This window comes from Myripristis murdjan, chromosome 19, assembly GCF_902150065.1.
Source record: "Myripristis murdjan chromosome 19, fMyrMur1.1, whole genome shotgun sequence".
NCBI classification, from domain to species: Eukaryota; Metazoa; Chordata; class Actinopteri; order Holocentriformes; family Holocentridae; genus Myripristis; species Myripristis murdjan.
Genome location: NC_043998.1, coordinates 27572071 through 27592902, shown reverse-complemented (window position 1 = coordinate 27592902; position 20832 = coordinate 27572071). Strand labels below are relative to the sequence as shown.

Below are 20832 nucleotides of genomic sequence, written 5' to 3'. Positions count from 1 at the left end.
CAAAGACACGTAATTCCAGCAAAAACAAAACCAACATTAAAGCTGCAAGCAGCGTTGGTCGGCCCTCGCACCGGTGCCGGTCCGCCACGATGTTTGTTCAGACAATTCATCCATTTTTCCCATTTGTAAGGGTATTTTTCGGTGCTTTCAATTGGAAAGAGTTTTGGGCTTTTATTTTGAAAGGCCCCGGATGTCCTAGTGTGTGAGTGACATGAGTACTGCGCTAATACATGAGTACTGGCAGCTGTGTCATGATCAGCCCAAAATGCAGGCAGACAGAGAAATCCTCATTCAATCCAATGGAGAAATCGATCCAACCCACCCATGTTTGAGGTAACGCCGCTCGGACATCGTTTGAGTTACAGACTTTTTTCAAAGTTTAAACGAGTCACAAGACTCGGCTCTATAAATCTTGTATTTACACGATATTGCTATCTTGTACCGTTTTTGAGTTATGGCAGTTTAAGTTTGACTGTTTTTTCTGCTCCCGCTGACGGTTTATAATGGGTGTGTATTGCGGAACTGTCCGTTGCCTAGAGTGAGTCACATGACCGGGCAGAGTGCAGAGGAGAGGACACCAGGGTCCAAAATGTTGTAAAAGTCTTGACAGCGGCCACAAAGTTGTTCCAATTTAAAAATTAATTTCATATTTTTGTAGGAATTTTCGTCCTCTTTCGTGTGGCATAATTTTCGAAGCCGTGCGACGTTTACTTTAGACGCCAGGGGCCTAATTAGCGCCAAGTGTGCGCCTCTTCACACCAAACTCCATGGGAAAAACGACGCCCTCGAAGTCGGCGTTGCCGACTTCGCGGGCTTATCATTTAAAAACTAAGGCCGGAATGACGAAATCCTTCAGAACTTTTGGTAAGCACTGTATCCTCTTTCATCTATTAGCTTTTTGAACCGCCGCGATTTACCGCCTCGGAGGAGTTAAATTTTGTTCAACGCGCAATTTCGGGGCCCGACTTTTACTTTGAAAGGCAAATTGCGGACTTCCTGTTGGTTTTAGGTCGGGGGGGCGAGCGCGTGAAATCTCGGCCTCGATGAGACCTACGTTTCGGCGCTGGTTTGGTCTTTCTATCACGTTCCTGTGGGCCGCAGCGGCCGCCTTTCTGTGCCTTTTTGTGCCTAGGTGGCGCTAGCGAGCCCATTTTTGCACTTCGGGGGTCCGAGTTGCCATTTTATCGAATTTTTCGCCAGACCGGAGGTGCGTGCCGAATTTGGTGAGTTTTTGAGCATGTTTAGGGGGTCAAATTAAGCGTTATTTAGACGTAATAATAATAAAAAGGAGAACAAAAAACAGTACAAAAACAATAGGCCCTCTCTCCGATGGAGGGCGAGGGCCTAATTAAAGCTGCAAGCAGCGTTGGTCGGCCCTCGCACCGGTGCCGGTCCGCCACGATGTTTGTGTCATTGAAGTGCAGACAATTTATCCATTTTTCCCATTTGTAAGGGTATTTTTCTGTGCTTTCAGTTGGAAAGAGTTTTGGGCTTTTATTTTGAAAGGCCCAGGATGTCCTAGTGTGTGAGTGACATGAGTACTGCGCTAATACATGAGTACTGGCAGCTGTGTCATGATCAGACCAAAATGCAGACAGACAGAGAAATCCCCATGCAACCCAATGGAGAAATCAAGCAAACCCACCCCTGTTTGAGGTGTCACCGTTTGGACATAGTTTGAGTTACAGACTTTATTCAAGGTTTAAACGAGTCACAAGACTTGGATCTATAAATCTTGTATTTACGTGATTTTGCTATCTTTTACCATTTTTGAGCTATGACAGTTTAAGTTTGAGTATTGTTTCTGCTCCCTCTGAGAGCTTATAATGGGTATGTATAAGGGAATGCAAGCAGCTAGAGTGAGTCACATGACCAGGCAGAGTGCAGAACAGAGCACGCCAGTGTCAAAAAGGGTAAAAAAGTCTGCACAGCGGCCACAAACTTGTTCAAATCTACACCAAAATATCATATTTTTGTAGGAATATTCGTCCTCTTTCCATCGGCATAGGTTTGAAAGCTGTCAGGATTTTACTTTAGACAGCAGGGGCCTAATTAGTGCCAAGTGTCTGCCTCTTCACACCAGAGTCCATGGTAAAAAAAGAGGTAGAGGAAGACAGGCATAATGTAATATATAATAACAGTAATAATAATAATAATAATAATAATAATAGAGTATAATAACTATAATATAATGTCATATAATATATATTATTAACAATATTATTATCAATAATTATTAACAAAATAATAGTTACTAAATAATAATTATTATTACTTTTTTTTTTTTATTACAATAACATTATGTAGTAGGTATTTACATGACCAATGCTATGGTAATCCATCTTGTTTTGATTTGAAAAAGAGATCGGGAGGGGCGCAGGGGGGGCTGCGTATAAAAGCCCCGTGCGTCTGTGTCCCTCCCCCCCACTTCTTCTCACAGACTAAGAGGTAAGACCTGTTTTCATCTCTGTTAGCTTAACGTTAGCCTATTGTTTGAACTCTGTGCTGATATGAGGGTATGGTTGATGATAACACAGGTAATTTAAATGTTATATTTCAGAGAGTGATTATGTACTTTGCATTGTGCTGTTTGCTTGTGCTTTTGGTGAGTTTTGATGGAGGGGCCGTCGAGCTTTACATGCAAAGCTAACCTGTATTTGATAATCTCAACTCCTGAGGTACAAGTGATTGACTTGAAACATTTATTAGGACATAGAAAAGGCATTACCATCGACGTGAGATGAATTTTAAAGTTTATTGATGGTATTTGGTCGATTGGATTAGCGCGCTAACCTAGGCCTGAGGCCTACTGGCGTCGAGCTTTACATGTAAAGCTAACTTTTATTTGATAATCTTAACTTCTGAGATACAAGTGGTTGACTTCAAACATTTATTAAGAAATAGAAAAGGCATTACCATCGACGTGAGATGAATTTTAAAGTGTTTTGATGGCATTTGGTCGATTGGATTAGCGCGCTAAGCTAGCGCTAGCTAGCGCTAGCTTAGCGCGCTAACCTAGGCCTGAGGCCTACTGGTGTTTAGCTTTACATGTAAAGCTAACTTTTATTTGATAATCTTAACTTCTGAGATACAAGTGGTTGGCTTGTAGAAAAGGCATTACCATCGACGTGTGATGAATTTTAAAGTGTTTTGATGGTGTTTGGTCGAGTAGATTAGGTTTTATTTGAATGGAACGCTAGCCTTGCTAGCCCGCTAGCTTAGCTGAGAGACATTGTGTCGGCCATTTTGTGTGCATATAAAGAAAAGCTGTGTCATAGGCCTAGTTGTGCTAGTGTGTGGTTCCATAAGATTTTGAGAGGCAAACTTTTTCTTGCTGTGACAAAGGAAAATTATTTCACTTGTTTGATTTTTTTTTTTTTTTTTTTTTTTTTTTTAGTTACAAGGTTTTATTTGCATAGAACTTATTTTGTGATATATGTTGTTGAGCTGAGTGTGTGTGGCTTGTGTGCATTCAATGAGCAGATATAGGCACAGCTGTGCTAGTGTTTGGTTTGAGAGGAAAACTTACTCTTGTGTGGAAAAGGAAAATTATTGGACTTGATGATGAATAATTGCATTTTGTGTGTGTGTGTGTGTGTGTGTGTGTGTGTGTGTATTTTGATATAAGGTTTTATTTGCATGGAACTGAGTTTGTGATATGTGCTTGAGCTGAGTGTGTGTGGCTTTGTGACAGAGCTATATCTGCTCTTTGAATGTACACCAGTCATAGCTTTGCTAGTGTGTGTGTGTGTGTATGTGTGTGTGTGTGTGTGGTTCAACCAGATTTTGAGATGAAAACTTTCTCTTGCTGTGTGAAAAAGGAAAATTATTGGACTTGATGATGAAAACTGGCATGTGTGTGTTTTTTGTAGTTTGCTATCACATTTTATTTGCATGAAACTAAGCTTATGATGTATGTCACTGAGTGTGTGTGGCTTTTGTGTGCATTCAAAGAGCAGGTGTTGCTGTGTCATAGGCAAAGCTGTGCTAGTGTTTGGTTTGAGAGGAAAACTTTCTCTTGCTGTGTGAAGAGGGAAAATTATTGGACTTGATGATGAGTTGTTGCAGGTGTGTGTGCTTTTTTGTAGTTTGATATCAGGTTTTATTTGCATGGAACTGAGTTTGTGATATATGTTGTTGAGCTGAGTGTGTGTGGCTTTGTGACAGAGCTATATCTGCTCTTTGAATGTACACCAGTCATAGCTTTGCTAGTGTGTGTGTGTGTGTGTGTGTGTGTGTGTGTGTGTGTGTGTGTGTGTGTGTGGTTCAACCAGATTTTGAGATGAAAACTTTCTCTTGCTGTGACAAATGAAAATTATTTGACTTGATGCATGTGTGTGTTTGTGTGTGTGTGTGTGTCCTTTTTTGTATTTTGATATAAGGTTTTATTTGCATGGAACTGAGTTTGTGATATGTTGTTGAGCTGAGTGTGTGTGGCCTGTGTGTGTGTGTGTGTGTGTATTCAAAGAGCAGGTGTAGCTGAGAGACATTGTGTCAGCCATTTTGTGCCCATATAAAGAAAAGCTGTGTCATAGGCCTAGCTCTGTGTAGCTTAGCTGGGAGACATCGTGTCGGCCATTTTATGTTCATATAAAGAAAAGCTGTGTCATAGGCCTAGCTCTGTGTAGCTTAGCTGGGAGACATTGTGTCGGCCATTTTGTGCCCATATAAAGAAAAGCTGTGTCATAGGCCTAGTTGTGCTAGTGTGTGGTTCCATAAGATTTTGAGAGGCAAACTTTTTCTTGCTGTGACAAAGGAAAACTATTTCACTAGTGTGTGTGTGTGTGTGTGTGTGTGTGTGTGTGTGTGTGTGTGTGTGTGTGTGTGTGTTTTTGTAGTTATAAGGTTTTATTTGCATGGAGCTGAGTTTGTGATATATGTTGTTGAGCTGTGTGTGTGTGTGGCTTGTGTGCATTCCAAGAGCAGATATAGGCAAAGCTGTGCTAGTGTTTGGTTTGAGAGGAAAACTTATTCTTGTTGTGTGGAAAAGGAAAATTATTGGACTTGATGATGAATAATTGCATTTTGTGTGTGTGTGTGTGTGTGTGTATTTTGATATAAGGTTTTATTTGCATGGAACTGAGTTTGTGATATGTACTTGAGCTGAGTGTGTGTGGCTTTTTGATAGAGCTATATCTGCTCTTTGAATGTACACCAGTCATAGCTTTGCGTGTGTGTGTGTGGGGTTCAACCAGATTTTGAGATGAAAACTTTCTCTTGCTGTGTGAAAAAGGGAAATTATTGGACTTGATGATGAAAACTGCTATGTGTGTGTGTTTTCTGTAGTTTGCTATCACGTTTTATTTGCATGAAACTAAGCTTATGATGTATGTCACTGAGTGTGTGTGGCTTTTGTGTGCATTCAAAGAGCAGGTGTTGCTGTGTCATATGCAAAGCTGTGCTAGTGTTTGGTTTGAGAGGAAAACTTTCTCTTGCTGTGTGAAGAGGGAAAATTATTGGACTTGATGATGAGTTGTTGCAGGTGTGTGTGCTTTTTTGTAGTTTGATATCAGGTTTTATTTGCATGGAACTGAGTTTGTGATATATGTTGTTGAGCTGAGTGTGTGTGGCTTTGTGACAGAGCTATATCTGCTCTTTGAATGTACACCAGTCATAGCTTTGCTAGTGTGTGTGTGTGTGTGTGTGTGTGTGTGGTTCAACCAGATTTTGAGATGAAAACTTTCTCTTGCTGTGACAAATGAAAATTATTTGACTTGATGCATGTGTGTGTTTGTGTGTGTGTGTGTGTCCTTTTTTGTATTTTGATATAAGGTTTTATTTGCATGGAACTGAGTTTGTGATATGTTGTTGAGCTGAGTGTGTGTGGCCTGTGTGTGTGTGTGTGTGTGTATTCAAAGAGCAGGTGTAGCTGAGAGACATTGTGTCAGCCATTTTGTGCCCATATAAAGAAAAGCTGTGTCATAGGCCTAGCTCTGTGTAGCTTAGCTGGGAGACATCGTGTCGGCCATTTTATGTTCATATAAAGAAAAGCTGTGTCATAGGCCTAGCTCTGTGTAGTTTAGCTGGGAGACATTGTGTCGGCCATTTTGTGCCCATATAAAGAAAAGCTGTGTCATAGGCCTAGTTGTGCTAGTGTGTGGTTCCATAAGATTTTGAGAGGCAAACTTTTTCTTGCTGTGACAAAGGAAAACTATTTCACTTGTGTGTGTGTGTGTGTGTGTGTGTGTGTGTGTGTGTGTGTGTGTGTGTTTTTTTTGTAGTTATAAGGTTTTATTTGCATGGAGCTGAGTTTGTGATATATGTTGTTGAGCTGTGTGTGTGTGTGGCTTGTGTGCATTCCAAGAGCAGATATAGGCAAAGCTGTGCTAGTGTTTGGTTTGAGAGGAAAACTTATTCTTGTTGTGTGGAAAAGGGAAATTATTGGACTTGATGATGAAAACTGCTATGTGTGTGTGTTTTCTGTAGTTTGCTATCATGTTTTATTTGCATGAAACTAAGCTTATGATGTATGTCACTGAGTGTGTGTGGCTTTTGTGTGCATTCAAAGAGCAGGTGTTGCTGTGTCATATGCAAAGCTGTGCTGGTGTTTGGTTTGAGAGGAAAACCTATTCTTTTTGTGTGTTAAAGGAAAATTATTGGACTTGATGATGAGTTGTTGCAGGTGTGTGTGCTTTTTAGTAGTTTTAAATCAGGTTTTATTTGCATGGAACTGAGTTTGTGATATGTGCTTGAGCTGAGTGTGTGTGGCCTGTGTGACAGAGCTATATCTGCTCTTTGAATGTACACCAGTCATAGCTCTGCTAGTGTGTGTGTGTATGTATGTGTGTCTGTGTGTGTGTTTGTAGTTACAAGGTTTTATTTGCATAGAAGTGATTTTGTGATATGTTGTTGAGCTGAGTGTGTGTGGCTTTTGTGCATTCAAAGAGCAGATCTAGGCAAAGCTGTGCTAGTTTTTGGTTTGAGAGGAAAACTTTCTCTTGCTGTGTGAAGAGGGAAATTATTGGACTTGATGATGAAAACTGCTATGTGAGTGTTTTTTGTAGTTTGCTATCACATTTTATTTGCATGAAACTAAGCTTATGATGTATGTTGCTGAGTGTGTGTGGCTTTTGTGTGCATTCAAAGAGCAGGTGTTGCTGTGTCATATGCAAAGCTGTGCTAGTGTTTGGTTTGAGAGGAAAACTTTCTCTTGCTGTGTGAAGAGGGAAAATTATTGGACTTGATGATGAGTTGTTGCAGGTGTGTGAGCTTTTTTGTAGTTTTAGATCAGGTTTTATTTGCATGGAACTGAGTTTGTAATATGTGCTTTAGCTGAGTGTGTGTGGCTTTGTGACAGAGCTATATCTGCTCTTTGAATGTACACCAGTCATAGCTCTGCTAGTGTGTGTGTGTGTGTGTGTGTGTGTGTGTGTGTGTGTGTGGTTCAACCAGATTTTGAGATGAAAACTTTCTCTTGCTGTGACAAATGAAAATTATTTGACTTGGTGTGTGTTTGTGTGTGTGTGTGTGTGTTTTTTTTTTGTAGTTTGATATAAGGTTTTATTTGCATTGAACTGAGTTTGTGATATATGTTGTTGAGCTGAGAGTGTGTGGCCTGTGTGTGTGTGTGTGTGTGTGTGTGTGTGTATTCAAAGAGCAGGTGTAGCTGAGAGACATTGTGTCGGCCATTTTGTGCCCATATAAAGAAAAGGTGTGTCAGAGGCCTAGTTGTGCTAGTGTGTGGTTCCATAAGATTTTGAGAGGCAAACTTTTTCTTGCTGTGACAAAGGAAAACTATTTCACTCGTGTGTGTGTGTGTGTGTGTGTGTGTGTGTGTGTGTGTGTGTGTGGTTACAAGGTTTTATTTGCATAGAACTTATTTTGTGATATATGTTGTTGAGCTGTGTGTGTGTGTGGCTTGTGTGCATTCAAAGAGCAGGTATAGGCAAAGCTGTGCTAGTGTTTGGTTTGAGAGGAAAACTTATTCTTGTTGTGTGGAAAAGGAAAATTATTGGACTTGATGATGATAGATGCATGTTTTTTTTTTGTTTGTTTGTTTGTGTGTTTGTAGTTTTAAATCAGGTTTTATTTGCATGGAACTGAGTTTGTGATATGTACTTGAGCTGAGTGTGTGTGGCTTTGTGACAGAGCTATATCTGCTCTTTGAATGTACACCAGTCATAGCTTTGCTAGTGTGTGTGTGTGTGTGTGTGTGTTCTTTTTTTGTAGTTTGATATAAGGTTTTATTTGCATTGAACTGAGTTTGTGATATATGTTGTTGAGCTGAGAGTGTGTGGCCTGTGTGTGTGTGTGTGTGTGTGTGTGTGTGTGTATTCAAAGAGCAGGTGTAGCTGAGAGACATTGTGTCGGCCATTTTGTGTGCATATAAAGAAAAGCTGTGTCGTAGGCCTAGCTCTGTGTAGCTTAGCTGAGAGACATTGTGTCGGCCATTTTGTGTGCATATAAAGAAAAGCTGTGTCATAGGCCTAGTGGTGCTAGTGTGTGGTTCCATAAGATTTTGAGAAGCAATCTTTTTCTTGCTGTGACAAAGGAAATTATTTCACTAGTGTGTGTGTGTGTGTGTGTTCGTAGTTACAAGGTTTTATTTGCATGGAACTGAGTTTGTGATATATGTTGTTGAGCTGAGTGTGTGTGGCTTGTGTGCATTCAAAGAGCAGATATAGGCAAAGCTGTGCTAGTGTTTGGTTTGAGAGGAAAACTTATTCTTGTGTGGAAAAGGAAAATTATTGGACTTGATGAATAGATGCATGTTTTTTTTTTTTTTTTGTAGTTTTCGATCAGGTTTTATTTGCATGGAACTGAGTTTGTGATATGTGCTTGAGCTGAGTGTGTGTGGCTTTGTCACAGAGCTATATCTGCTCTTTGAATGTACACCAGTCATAGCTTTGCTAGTGTGTGTGTGTGTGTGTGTGTGTGTGTGTGTTTCTTTTTTTGTAGTTTGATATAAGGTTTTCTTTGCATGGAACTGAGTTTGTGATACATGTTGTTGAGCTGAGTGTGTGTGGCCTTTGTGTGTGTATGTATTCAAAGAGCAGGTGTAGCTGAGAGACATTGTGTCGGCCATTTTGTGCCCTTATAAAGAAAAGCTGTGTCATAGGCCTAGTGTTGCTAGTGTGTGGTTCCATAAGATTTTGAGAAGCAATCTTTTTCTTGCTGTGACAAAGGAAAACTATTTCACTAGTGTGTGTGTGTGTGTGTGTGTGTGTGTGTGTGTGTGTTTGTAGTTACAAGGTTTTATTTGCATGGAACTGAGTTTGTGATATATGTTGTTGAGCTGAGTGTGTGTGGCTTGTGTGCATTCAAAGAGCAGGTGTAGAGTGTCATTGTTGGGCTGGTGTGTGGTGTAATAACATTTTGAGAGGAAGAATTTTTTGCTGTGTGAAAAAGGAAAGTTATTTGTTTTGATGATGAATAGTTGCATGTGTTTTTTTGTGTAGGTTTATATCAGGTTTTATTTGCATGGAAGTGTTTGATATATGTAGTTCAGTTGAGTGTGTGTGGCTTTTGTGTGCATTCAAAGAGCAAATTGTTGTGTCATAGGCAAAGCTGTGTTAGTGGTTGGTCCAATATGATTGTAAGAGAAGGTCTTCCTTGTGAGACAAAAGGAAATTATTTGATTCAATATTGATAATTGTAAATTTTTTTTTTTTCATGCAGGCGTGTGTGTCCTTTGCTGTATGCAGGAACTGTAGTTTGTGATGTATTTAGTTGGGTGTGTCTGTTTCCACCGGCATGGCTAAGCTGTGAGATGTTGTGTCAGCCACTTTCTGTGTAATGAGGAAGCAAATAATGTAATTAGGATGCCAGTTTGCTGGTTTATTATGATTTTGAGAGGAAAAGGTTTTCTTAAGATGTGTCTCTGTTTTGAGCAGCACAGTTGTGTTGTTGGCCATTTTCTTTCGATTACTTGAACACAATGTGGATGCTGGTTTGTGTCTTAAGCATTTTATAGAGAGAAAGACCTTATTTAAAATTAAAACCTAAAAATTTCCTACAGCCAAGTGTATTCAGGATGCTTTCAGTAACTTTCTGTTCAATTAAATGTGTTGTTTTTTTCTACTAGACAAGTAATGTTTAAATCAAACATGTTTTGTTTAATTTACAGATATTGATATCGATTGGTTGTGAGATCTGGTGTTGTCTTTGCTTTGGCTGCGATTGAGAGCGACTGACCTGCGATTGACCTGCGATTGACCGGCGAGCTACCTGCACCTACATCTGTGATCGTCTGATCCAGAACCACTTAACACAGATACATTTATTCCATTTAAAAACACACACATAACTAATTGTTAATCAACACACATATTTGCACTCCTTCAACACACAGACACATACAGACACACACAGACACACACACACACACACACACACACACACACGCACTGCCAAGGTAAGTTGAAACGTTTGTGTATTTGAAGGCTGACCTTGTCTGGGAAAGCATTGTTTGTGAGTATGATTGGCACAGATTCACTTGGATTTTAAAGTTTCTTTGAACTTTGGAGGAAATTTTATTTTATTTTTTTTTTGTTGTTTGTTTTTCATTCCTAGATGCCCCGTGCCAAGTCCCACCGGCGGGCCCAGGCCCTGAAGCGGAGGATGGCGCAGCCGCAGCCATGGACCCCCCAGCCGCCTGTCCCCGAGTTCGTTGCTCGTAAGTATCAAACAGTTTGTTTAGTTTTTTTAATGTTTAACTGACGCAGTTTGAATGTTATTTGAGGAAATACAAATTTTGTGTCATCATACTTAACTTTGTTGTCAACCACACAGGGCGCGGTACAGGGTACCGCCATCGCGTGCGGAGATGGCCGACTTCGGAGCTGACCCAGCGCAGCTTCAAGTTGGTCACTCCAGCCCAGAAGCCGGACCAGAAGGTATTAGTTTTTCTTTTTCAGAAACACAGTGCTGGTTGTAAGAAGTCGGTGTCTATGTTCTAAAGCCGTGTCTCTGTCGTTGCAGATGGTGTTCGTCGTGGGAGACTCCCACCTGCGGGCCATGGTGGATGGGATCGTCGCGATGCCGGAGGTACCTCTGTGTTTTTCTTTTCTCTCTGTTCCAGGTGCGCATGCAGCAGAGCTGAGGACGGAGGTGTCCCACGCCGCTCTCCCCTGGACCCCGGACGTGGTGTGTGTGCTCGCCCCGAGCAACAACCTGACAGCCAGCAGGAACATCGGAGAGGCGTCGCTGGACTTCGGTGCTCTCCTGGCTACAGTCTGCAACCGCTGGGCGAAGGTGTGTTTAATTTGCAGTTGGCAGTATTTGTTTTGTCCTGTGCTGTCACAGTAAGCGTGTGTTTTCACATGTGCTTTTTTAGAAAACTAAATGTGATTCTAAACGTGATTTTTTTTTTTGTGTGTGTGTGTGTGTGTGTGTGTGTGTGTGTAGGTGTTCGTGCTGGACTTCCCTCCACGCTTGAACATCGAGCCTGGCCTGCAGGAGCTGTTCCGCCAGGAGTTCCGCCGTGTCGCAGCACGCATGGGTACGTCTTAGTTTTGGTCATCAGTTTGATTATAACTGACGTATCGTGAACCTAACCTCATATGTTTTACATGAGTGTATTTATTACCAGAATGTATAATATTTCTCACTTTTGTGGCAGGTCTCCCATACGTGTCTGTGGCAGAGCACCTCCCGATGGATCGTTTGGAGCTGTGGAGCCGTGACGGTGTAAGTACAGCATACTTTGTTGTTGTGACATGACACATGGAGGAGTTGAAGGTTTCCATTTTTGATACACAAGTTGAGCGCAATGTGTTCTGCGTTTCACTGTTTTCCAGGTGCACCTCAGCGACAGCGACGGGACGCCGATCCTCGTCCAGGCCCTGTGGGACGCCGCGGTCCGCCAGCTGACTCCTCCTCCTCCTCCTCCTCCCTCGGTGCCCCCCCGGACATCGCCTCGTGCCAGGGTCTCCCCCGTGCTGGTTGTGACAGGACACAGCCCCGCGCCCCGTCACCGTGACCCACTGGAGTGGACCGTCGTCGGACAGGAGGGCAAGGTAATGTGTTTGAGTCATTTTCTGGCTGTACATTTGTGCATCTTTTCTGGTTTTACGCCTTTATTTTGTGTGTGTGTGTGTGTGTGTGTGTGTGTTTTTTTTAATGGTGACAATTTTTTTTTTGTTGTGGTTTTTAAGATTCGAGCATCTCCGGTGCAAGAGTCTGTCCTCCCGTCCAACCCCGTCTGGTTCAGCGGCGACATCCTGGATGCCATGGAGAGGGTTTCGCCATCCTCGGACTGCAGCGTCACTTCCCTTCTGCCAGCTGGCCAGGTAAAGTGCCTGATAACTACGTTTATATAGTATGAAGTAATTCATATTAGTTTTGACTTTAAGGTGTTTCTGTTAAGTTATAAAATGTTAAATGGGTTTGCCTCTAATGTTTCCCCTTGTCTCTGTGTGAGTGTGTGTGAATGGTTGTGAGTTTTTCTGAGTGCGTGCTGTGTCTTTTTGAGCCAGGTCATCATGCTGCTGGTGGTTGTGTGGCTCAGGTCCCAGGCTGCTCCAGTGCATGTGGCTCCCCTCGGCATCCGCATTCCTCATCTACCAACTGTTTTTACATTTTTTTCCTTTATATTATACATATAGATCTTTTGTTGTGTTTTTTTTTTCTGTCCTTGCAAAATCTATTGTACGTGTGTATGTCCTGGACAAAATTGAATTGAAGACTGTATTTAACAAGGTTTGTTTTCCTTCTTTTAGACTTCCCGTGTGAGGCGTTCGCCGAAAGGTGTTGCCACAAGGCGTAGAGGAGGAAAGCGGCAGGTTGGTATCATGTTTAGTATGTGAAATATGTGGATTGTTTTTGCCATATTTTGATAATACATGCAGAACCCGAATGAATGAGTGCATTATTGAAATGAGTCTTTTGTCTTCCCCTATCTTTTTTAGGTGCCGGCAACACCTTCACCTGCCCGTGGGACCGTGCCTGCCTCCGGCCCCAGACCAGCGGTGCAGCAGGTTTGTCTTTGTTTAAATATAATATGCGAGTTATCGTTTTGAGAGGTTGCAGGGAAATGGTTCTCCTGTGATTTAGTGAAACCTTGTTTGATTTTTTTTTTTTTTGTCTTGTGTCAGGTGGAGGCGACAGCCCAGGAGTCGTCCAGCGTGGTGCCAGGGGTGGTCGTCGTCCGGGAGGAGGTCGCCGCAGCGTGCCCGGCCGTCCCGGAGGTGCAGCAGAGTACTTTTTATAAAGTGCAGAAGCCGAGTGAATGAGGGCATTATGTAAATGAGGCTTTTTTTTCTTCCCCATCTTTTTTAGGTGCCGGCAAGACCTTCACCAGCCCGTGGGACCGTGTCCGCCTCCGGGCCCAGACCAGCGGTGCAGCAGGTTTGTCTTTGTTTAAATATAATATGTGAGTTAGCATTGAGAGGTAGCAGGAAAATGGTTCTCCTTTTTTCATATTTGTCTGTTGTGTACATTCTGTTTTATCTAGTTATTCTCAATTGCACTCAGTATTATTTATACTGTTTAGTCTGTTGTTTACATTCTGTTTTATCTAGTTACTCTCAATTGCACTCATTATTATTTAGCTCTTGTTTTTTAGCACTAGTTATATAGACTATATTTAATTTTTAAACGGTCCCACAATTCCATCTCTGCTGTAATCCGGAAGCCAAGCAACGTTTCGTTGCCAAAATCTCACTGCTGTGTTTTTTTTTTTTTTTTTTTAATCAGGTGGAGGCGACAGCTCAGGAGTCGGCCAGCGAGGTGCCGGGGGTGGTCGTCGGTCGGGAGGAGGTCGCCGCAGCGGGCCCTGCTGTCCCAGAGGAGCGACAGAAGATCTTCAAAGCTAAGGCTGTTTTTGTTCCTTCTGTTTGTGTTAGAGATGTTCAGTCAGAGTCTAGCGCTAATGCTGTGGCAACAGGGTCTAACATAGATAGCAGCAGGATTAGGCTAGCTAAAGTTGTGCGTGGGTCGTTTCATCAGGGAAATGCCCGATTTGTGTATGGTGGAGTGCAGTGTATGGCTATAGCTTTGGTCAGCTTAGCCAAACACACAGTGAGGAGCGCGTTCTCGTGGGACAGGCTGGATCTGGATCGCGCGTTGGTTGAAGGTGATGAGTTGTACACGAGTCTGCGTGACCTCAACATCTTCAGCCATGTGTCTAATCTGCTGTCTGTGCCAGATTTGCCACAACAGCTGGAATTAGACGGACAGTTGTTTAGGTTTGGTTTTGGTGACACAGTGTTAGGCGAAGTAGGCGTGACCGAAGGTGAATACATCGATTTCGGTGTATTCATCAGCTTGCGTAATGGACTGGAGAGAATCTTCAGTCAATACACCACATGTCTTTTGACAATGTGTGGAAACACCACTGCCATCGTGCGTGAGGGTGGACGGTTCGCTGTGGTCGACAGTCACTCACGCAGTAGCACTGGCTTGTTGCACCACAATGGTACAAGCGTGGTTCTGCATTTTGCGTGTCTCGACGACCTGCACCACTACATCTGTCGTTTGGCCGACAGTCTCAGTTCAAGGCAGAAGCTCTTTGAGCTGTGTGGTGTGACGGTCAGCACGGATGCAAGTCCAGCGCGGTCTGGTGTGTCTGTGGAGAGTCTCATCACTGGGATGAGCGCTGCTCCAGCACCAGAGTCTAGTGTGCTCACTGAGGCTGGGAGAAAAAGTGAGGTGTCTGCAGGCGTTTGTGTGCCTGAGTGTGGTGTCAGCATTGCCGCAAGTCCGGCACTGTCTGGCATTTCTGTTTTTAGTTTCTCCAGCGAGGTGAGCAGCGGTTCAGCAGCAGAACCAACGGTGACCGATGGCAGAAAGCGTGTCATTTCTTCCGGCACTTGTATGTCGAAGAAATCCAAGAGTTTCGATGTCCGAGAGGTCAATTTGGACGTCGAATTTGTTAGCGAGGTGAGAAGCGAAGAGCTGGTCTTCCATCCCCTCGGCTTAGATGTTTGTCGTGCTTTATGCACAAAGTTGAACGTCGATTGCGTGAAAGTTGTTAGTCCGGTAGCCACAGAGGAGGGGTTGTTAGGTGTTCCTTGTAGCAAAGAGAGGATTGTGGCCGATGGGAACTGCTTCTTCAGAGCCATCTCTCAGGCGGTGAGTGGTTCTCAGAAGCACCATCGTAGGATTAGGTTAGCTGTCTGTAAAGAGTTAGAAAGGAACACTGATAGATATCAGAGTTTTTTGAGGACTGAGTACTCCTCTGTGTTAGAGTATATTCAGCAGTCCAGGATGAGGCGTGTCGGCAGTTGGGCCACAGAGGTGGAAATTCAGGCGACGGCCGACTGGTTAGGTGTTAGTGTGTTTACGTTCCATGACGGACGTTGGATAAAGTATAGCTGTAGTAGTAAGCATTTGTCAGCGGAGTGTATTTACATAGACAATGTCATGGGACGGCATTTTGAGAATGTTGTTTGCGTGTGTAAGCCTGGACTGCATAGTTGTTACGGGTACTGTAAAGTTAGTGAAGTGTCAGGTTATAGAATTAGGTCTAGAATGATGGATGTTGTAGATAGTGACAACACAGCGGTTAGGTGTAGTGATGTAGTTGGTTCTGTTGTAGGTGTAGAGGACAGTGGCATGGTTATGGAAGGTGCTAGGGAGTTAGTGTCAGGTAGAAAGTCTCTGTCCAAGTATCTGAGGCAGAAGCAGAAGAAGCACGAGAAGAGTATTTCACTTAGGGAGAAACGTAAGTTAAGAATTAGGAAGATGTATCAAGTAAGTGCAGTGTTCAGGGAGAAGGCAAAGTTGTGGAGTGTAGGGAAATATAGTAAGAATTTGGCCCACAGAGAGAGGATTAAAGAGTTGAGTGTTAGTAAATACAGGGAAAGCGTAGAGCACAGGGAGACAGTTAAGGCCAAGAGTTTTGTCAAGTATAGGGACAGCATTGAGCATAGGGAGAGAGTCAAGGCCAAGAGTGTAGGCAAATATAGGGACAGCATTAAGCATAGGCAGAGAGTCAAGGCCAAGAGTGTAGGGAAATATAGGGACAGTATCAAGCATAGGGAGACACTTATAGAAAGCATTAAGACCAAGTATCATGATAGTTTAGAGTATAAGCAGAAAGTTATTTCCAAGGTGATGTTAAGCAGAAAGCAGAGGGTAGAGAAGTCAAAAGATTTTGGTTTTGTTAGGGAGCAGTTTTTAGAAAAGGTCAGAGATGGACCTGATTTTGTGTGCTGTGTGTGTCATAGGTTGTTGTTTAGATATCAAGTGGTGATTTGTGAAAGGGAAGCGTATAGGCAAAGTTCAGTGACAGTGTCTACTGCAGATAGGTGTATAGGCCAGCAGTATTTGCATCGGTGTAGTGGTGAGTGTGTTGCGCCGTGTTTGTTGGTTTCATCGCGCGGTAATTTGTGGATTTGTTTCACATGTGATAGAAAGCTTAGTTCAGGTGAGATGCCAGCTGAATGCTGGGTTAATAACTTGGAGCTTGATCCCATTCCTGCTGAACTGGGATCTTTGAATAGTTTAGAACAGCATCTTATTGCGTTACACATTCCATTCATGAAGATGTTGGCACTGCCTAAAGGCGGGCAGAATGGAGTACATGGACCGGTGACATGTGTTCCAGCCAACATTGTTCAGACTGCGAATGTGTTGCCGCGTTCGAATATGGAAGGGTCTCTGCTTCAGGTTAAGCTGAAGCGGAAACTCACATATAAAGGGCATTACGAGTACCAGTTTGTCGATACGTTGCGTGTAAGACAGGCGCTAGAGTATTTAAAGAAGACAAATGTTCATTATAGAGACATTGAGTTTAATGAGGATTGGGTAAACGAGTTTGTTAGGGAGGAAGATAGGGAGAAGGAAGAGGCCGAATCAGGCAGTGAGGATGAGGCTGAGGTTAGGTCAGGGCAGGTTACGGTTCAGAGTGAAATGTGTGAGCTAGCGGAATCAGCAGACATAGGACAGGATGAACTGTTACATGACAGACAACAGCACTGCATGTTTCAGGACACTTGTCTTATGCCTGTTGATATTGGTCAGGAAGCTTTAGATCAGTATTTTAAGGATATTTTGAATATTGCGCCTGCAGAAGGGAATAGTCCAGTTAGAATGCTTTCTGACCACACGAACGAGGCAAAGTGTTTTCCAGTGTTGTTTCCCACGGGTGGTAGGACGTTTCACGATGGTCGGTGGCACGACTTGACATTGGCGCGTTATCTTAATAATAGGATTATGCATGCCGACGGTCGTTTTGCGCGTAATGTAGAGTATATATTTTTTGCGCAGTACGTGTCGGAGTTGGACAAGGTTGTGTCAAGTGTTTCTGTCGCGTTGCGCAAGGATAAAGGAGGTCAGAGGCCTCAACGGATTAGTGAGGATATGTTGGCAGATGCGGACGCCTTGAAGCAGTTGTTGGCGTGTGATGATGGGTTTAGGTTTCTTAAACCCATTAGAGGAACTCCGGCCTTCTGGCAGTCTGTCCAGAAGGACGTGATGGCTTGTGTGCGTCAGTTAGGCATTCCGACGTGGTTCTGTTCGTTTTCGTCTGCGGATATGCGCTGGCAGAATCTTCTGACCAGCATCCTGAAACAGGAAGGCAGATCGCAGACGGTAGAGGATTTGGACTGGGCAGATAGGTGCGCGTTGTTGCGACGTAATCCTGTGACCGCGGCGCGAATGTTTGACTACAGATGGCATTGTTTTCTGAAAGAGGTTCTCATGTCTCCCTGTCAACCTATCGGCAAAATAATCGATTACTTTTATAGGGTAGAATTTCAACAGAGAGGCTCACCACATGTACATTGTTTGTTTTGGATCGAGGGTGCTCCCCAAATTGATAAAAACACAGACGAGGAAGTTATAGAATTTATTGACCGTTACGTTACGTGTGAGCTACCCTCAGATGATGACACACTATTGGACACGGTGTCATCTGTTCAAACACATTCCAAACGACATTCAAAGTCATGCAGAAAACACAAAACGACATGTCGTTTTAATTTTCCAAAACCTGTTTCTGCGCGCACATTCATTTGTAGAATGCGGGAGTGCAAGTGTGATAAGAAAAAGAAGACAGGTGAGGCTGAATCTAATTCAGAAAACAAGCCAGCCTGTAAATGTTTTGAGGATAGGGATAGGATGCCAAAAGAGTTTGCTCATAAAATTCTTGAAGATGTTAAAAAAGCTGTGGAACGCGATGTGCCTCCTGCTAGTGTAGAGGATTTGTTTCGTAGTTTGCGCATTAATCAGGAGATTTTTGAGCGGGCTTATAGGCGTTTAGAAAAGAAACATAAGGTTGTCTATAGGAGAGGGGTGAACGAGGTTTGGGTTAATCAGTATAGTAAGCAGTTGTTGAAGTGCTGGAACGCAAACATGGACATTAGCTTTGTCACCGACGCCTACGCAGTAGTGATATACATAATATCGTATATTACGAAAGCAGAGAGAGAAATTGGCCTATTATTGACTAATGCCCAAAAAGAAGCAAAAAAACAAGGGAATCTCTCTGCCAAAGAAGCCCTGCGGAAGCTGGGCAGTGTATATTTACACAATAGGGATGTTTGTGCGCAGGAGGCGGTGTATAGGCTAACGAACATGCACCTTCGGGAGTGTTCCAGAAAGGTTGTGTTTGTGCCGACAGGCAGTAGGATAGTTAGAATGAGTTTGCCCCTCAGTGTGTTGAGGCAGATGGCGGCCTCCCGTGATCTACGGGAGGAGGATATGTTTATGGTTAGTATTGTAGATAGGTATAGGAATAGGCCTGACAGCGTAGTGTTTGACAACATGTGTATGGCTACCTTTGCATCTGAGTATCGTGTTCTCAGCAAAAATGAAATGTCTAAAGACAGAATTGAACTTAAGAATGACTTAGGATTCATTCTTAGGAGAACACGCACTCAGTTTGCAGTGGTGCGATACATGCGTTTTAATTTGGATAGAGAGGAGGAGGCACATTTTCAGAGCCTGTTGCAGTTGTTTCTTCCTTATAGAACTGACTCAGACCTCAAACCTGAAGGCTTTGAGCTGTTTGAGCAGTTCTATAACGATGGTGAGGTGTTGTTTAGCGACGGCTCTGTACATTCGGTTCACAACGTCGTCGATGAGAATAGGGCCAGGTTTGAGGTCAATTGTCCTCACCTGGAGTTAGCCCAGGAGATAGCTGCGCAAAATAACGGTGTAGATGAGGATGTTTGGGGTGAGCTTTGTCCTGAACAGGAAGCGGAACGCCTTGAGGGTTTAGAAGAGATGAGGCAGCAGCGGGAAGGTGAGTTAGCTGAGGAACAGCTAGTTGAGTCGTTAGTGAATGTGCCGGACTTGATTGTTGGTGGCAGACAGGTAGCGCGGTTAGAGAGAAACAGGTCCATTTTATCTAGAACTGAGGGTTTGGCGCTTGTTAGGTCTCTGAATGAGACACAGCTTGCTGTTTTTTATAGGGTGAGACACTGGTGTCTGCAGAAGGTGATGGGTAAAAACCCAGAGCCTCTGCGTGTATTTGTGACAGGTGGTGCAGGGACGGGGAAAAGTCATTTAATTAGGGCTATTCAGTATGAGGCAGCGCGGCTGCTGTCAACACTTTGTGATCAACCAGACGATATCTGTGTTTTGTTAACTGCTCCAACAGGAATAGCTGCATACAATTTGAATGCAGCAACAATTCATCACACATTGAGTATTGGCAAACAGGCTAGTTTACCTTACACCCCTCTGGGTGAAGATAAACTAAACTCTTTGCGAGCAAAATTAAGTCACCTCCAAATTTTAATCATAGACGAAATCAGTATGGTTAATCACAACCTGTTGGCTTATGTCCACGGTAGATTAAGGCAGATTAAACAGACAGGCGACTTTTCCCCATTTGGTAACGTTAGTGTGATAGCTGTCGGGGACTTCTATCAGTTGCCTCCCGTTAAAGGGAAGCCTCTGTATAGTAGTCCTGTTGGTGTGGACCTGTGGTGTAATTTCAGCACCGTGGAGCTGAAAAAGATAGTTAGACAGAAGGATAGTGCGTTTGCTGAAATGCTTAATAGGTTAAGAGTGCGTTCCAGGGCCACCCCAATGTTAGATAGCGACGTTGAAATGTTGAAGATGCGCGAGACCGGCGAGGTGAGCTCAGCCTTGCACATCTTTGCGACGAATAGGCAAGTAAGTGAGCACAACCTAAATTATCTGTTTGACTGTTGTCCTGATTATGTCACCATTGAGGCGCAGGATTTTGTGACTAACAGGACAACAGGGAATTTGGAACGGATGCCTGGGCATCACGGCGTTGCGGCGGACACGTCTCTACCGGAGACTTTGTGTATAGCGAGGAACGCGCGGGTCATGTTGTGCAAGAACGTGGATGTTGCGGACGGCCTGGTCAATGGAGCATGTGGCACGGTTACTCAGATAGTTTTTGGAGAGGATTCCACGTTTCCTCTCACTGTGTATGTTAGATTTGATGATGAGAAAATTGGTTCAGATAGGAGGAAAAACCGTGCACATGCAGCAGTAGAATGCCTGCAGTCTACTGCCATTGATCCAGAGGAGGATAGAGCCACTAAGCGTGGCGGTTTGCGTCGTCAGTTTCCTCTTAGGTTAGCGTGGGCTTGCACTGTTCACAAAGTGCAAGGACTCACTGTGGACGAGGCGGTAGTGTCTTTGAAGAGGGTGTTTGCACCGGGGCAGGCATATGTAGCGCTTAGTCGCGTTAGGGCCTTGTCTGGACTGATCATCGAGGATTTTTCAGAGAGGGCAATTTATTGCAAGAACGCCATAAAGGAGGCCTTGGATAGCATGCCTCCATTTTTGATTGAGCAGCCAGAGCCTTCATTAAATACACACAGTTTTTCTGTGTATTTAATGAACGTTCAAAATTTAAGTCGCCACTTGGTAGATTTGGTGTCTTGCACGCAGCATTTACAGCTTACCTGTATTGCTGTGACAGAAACGTGGCTCACTGCACAGTCCTCATTAGACAGTGTCCAA

The 20832-nt window shown here is 43.4% G+C and overlaps 2 protein-coding genes and 1 long non-coding RNA gene across 3 annotated transcripts in view; 2 read left to right on the top strand and 1 right to left on the bottom strand.

Annotated features, from left to right (window-relative positions):
- lipf (lipase, gastric) overlaps positions 1–20832 on the bottom strand; it is a 944109-nt gene that overhangs the window by 152092 nt on the left and 771185 nt on the right. The gene's annotated exons all lie outside the window — the stretch shown is intronic.
- LOC115377535 (uncharacterized) overlaps positions 10473–20832 on the top strand; it is an 85273-nt gene continuing 74913 nt past the window's right edge. The window contains exon 1 of the mRNA XM_030077346.1: positions 10473–10615. Within this exon, the coding sequence (XP_029933206.1) occupies positions 10513–10615 (103 nt within the window). The 5' untranslated portion in view covers positions 10473–10512. The remainder of the gene's footprint in view (positions 10616–20832) is intronic.
- Positions 11177–11767, top strand: LOC115377934 (uncharacterized). The gene is made up of 3 exons (XR_003930081.1): positions 11177–11193; positions 11347–11440; positions 11561–11767. It is a non-coding gene; the product is annotated as an uncharacterized LOC115377934 (long non-coding RNA).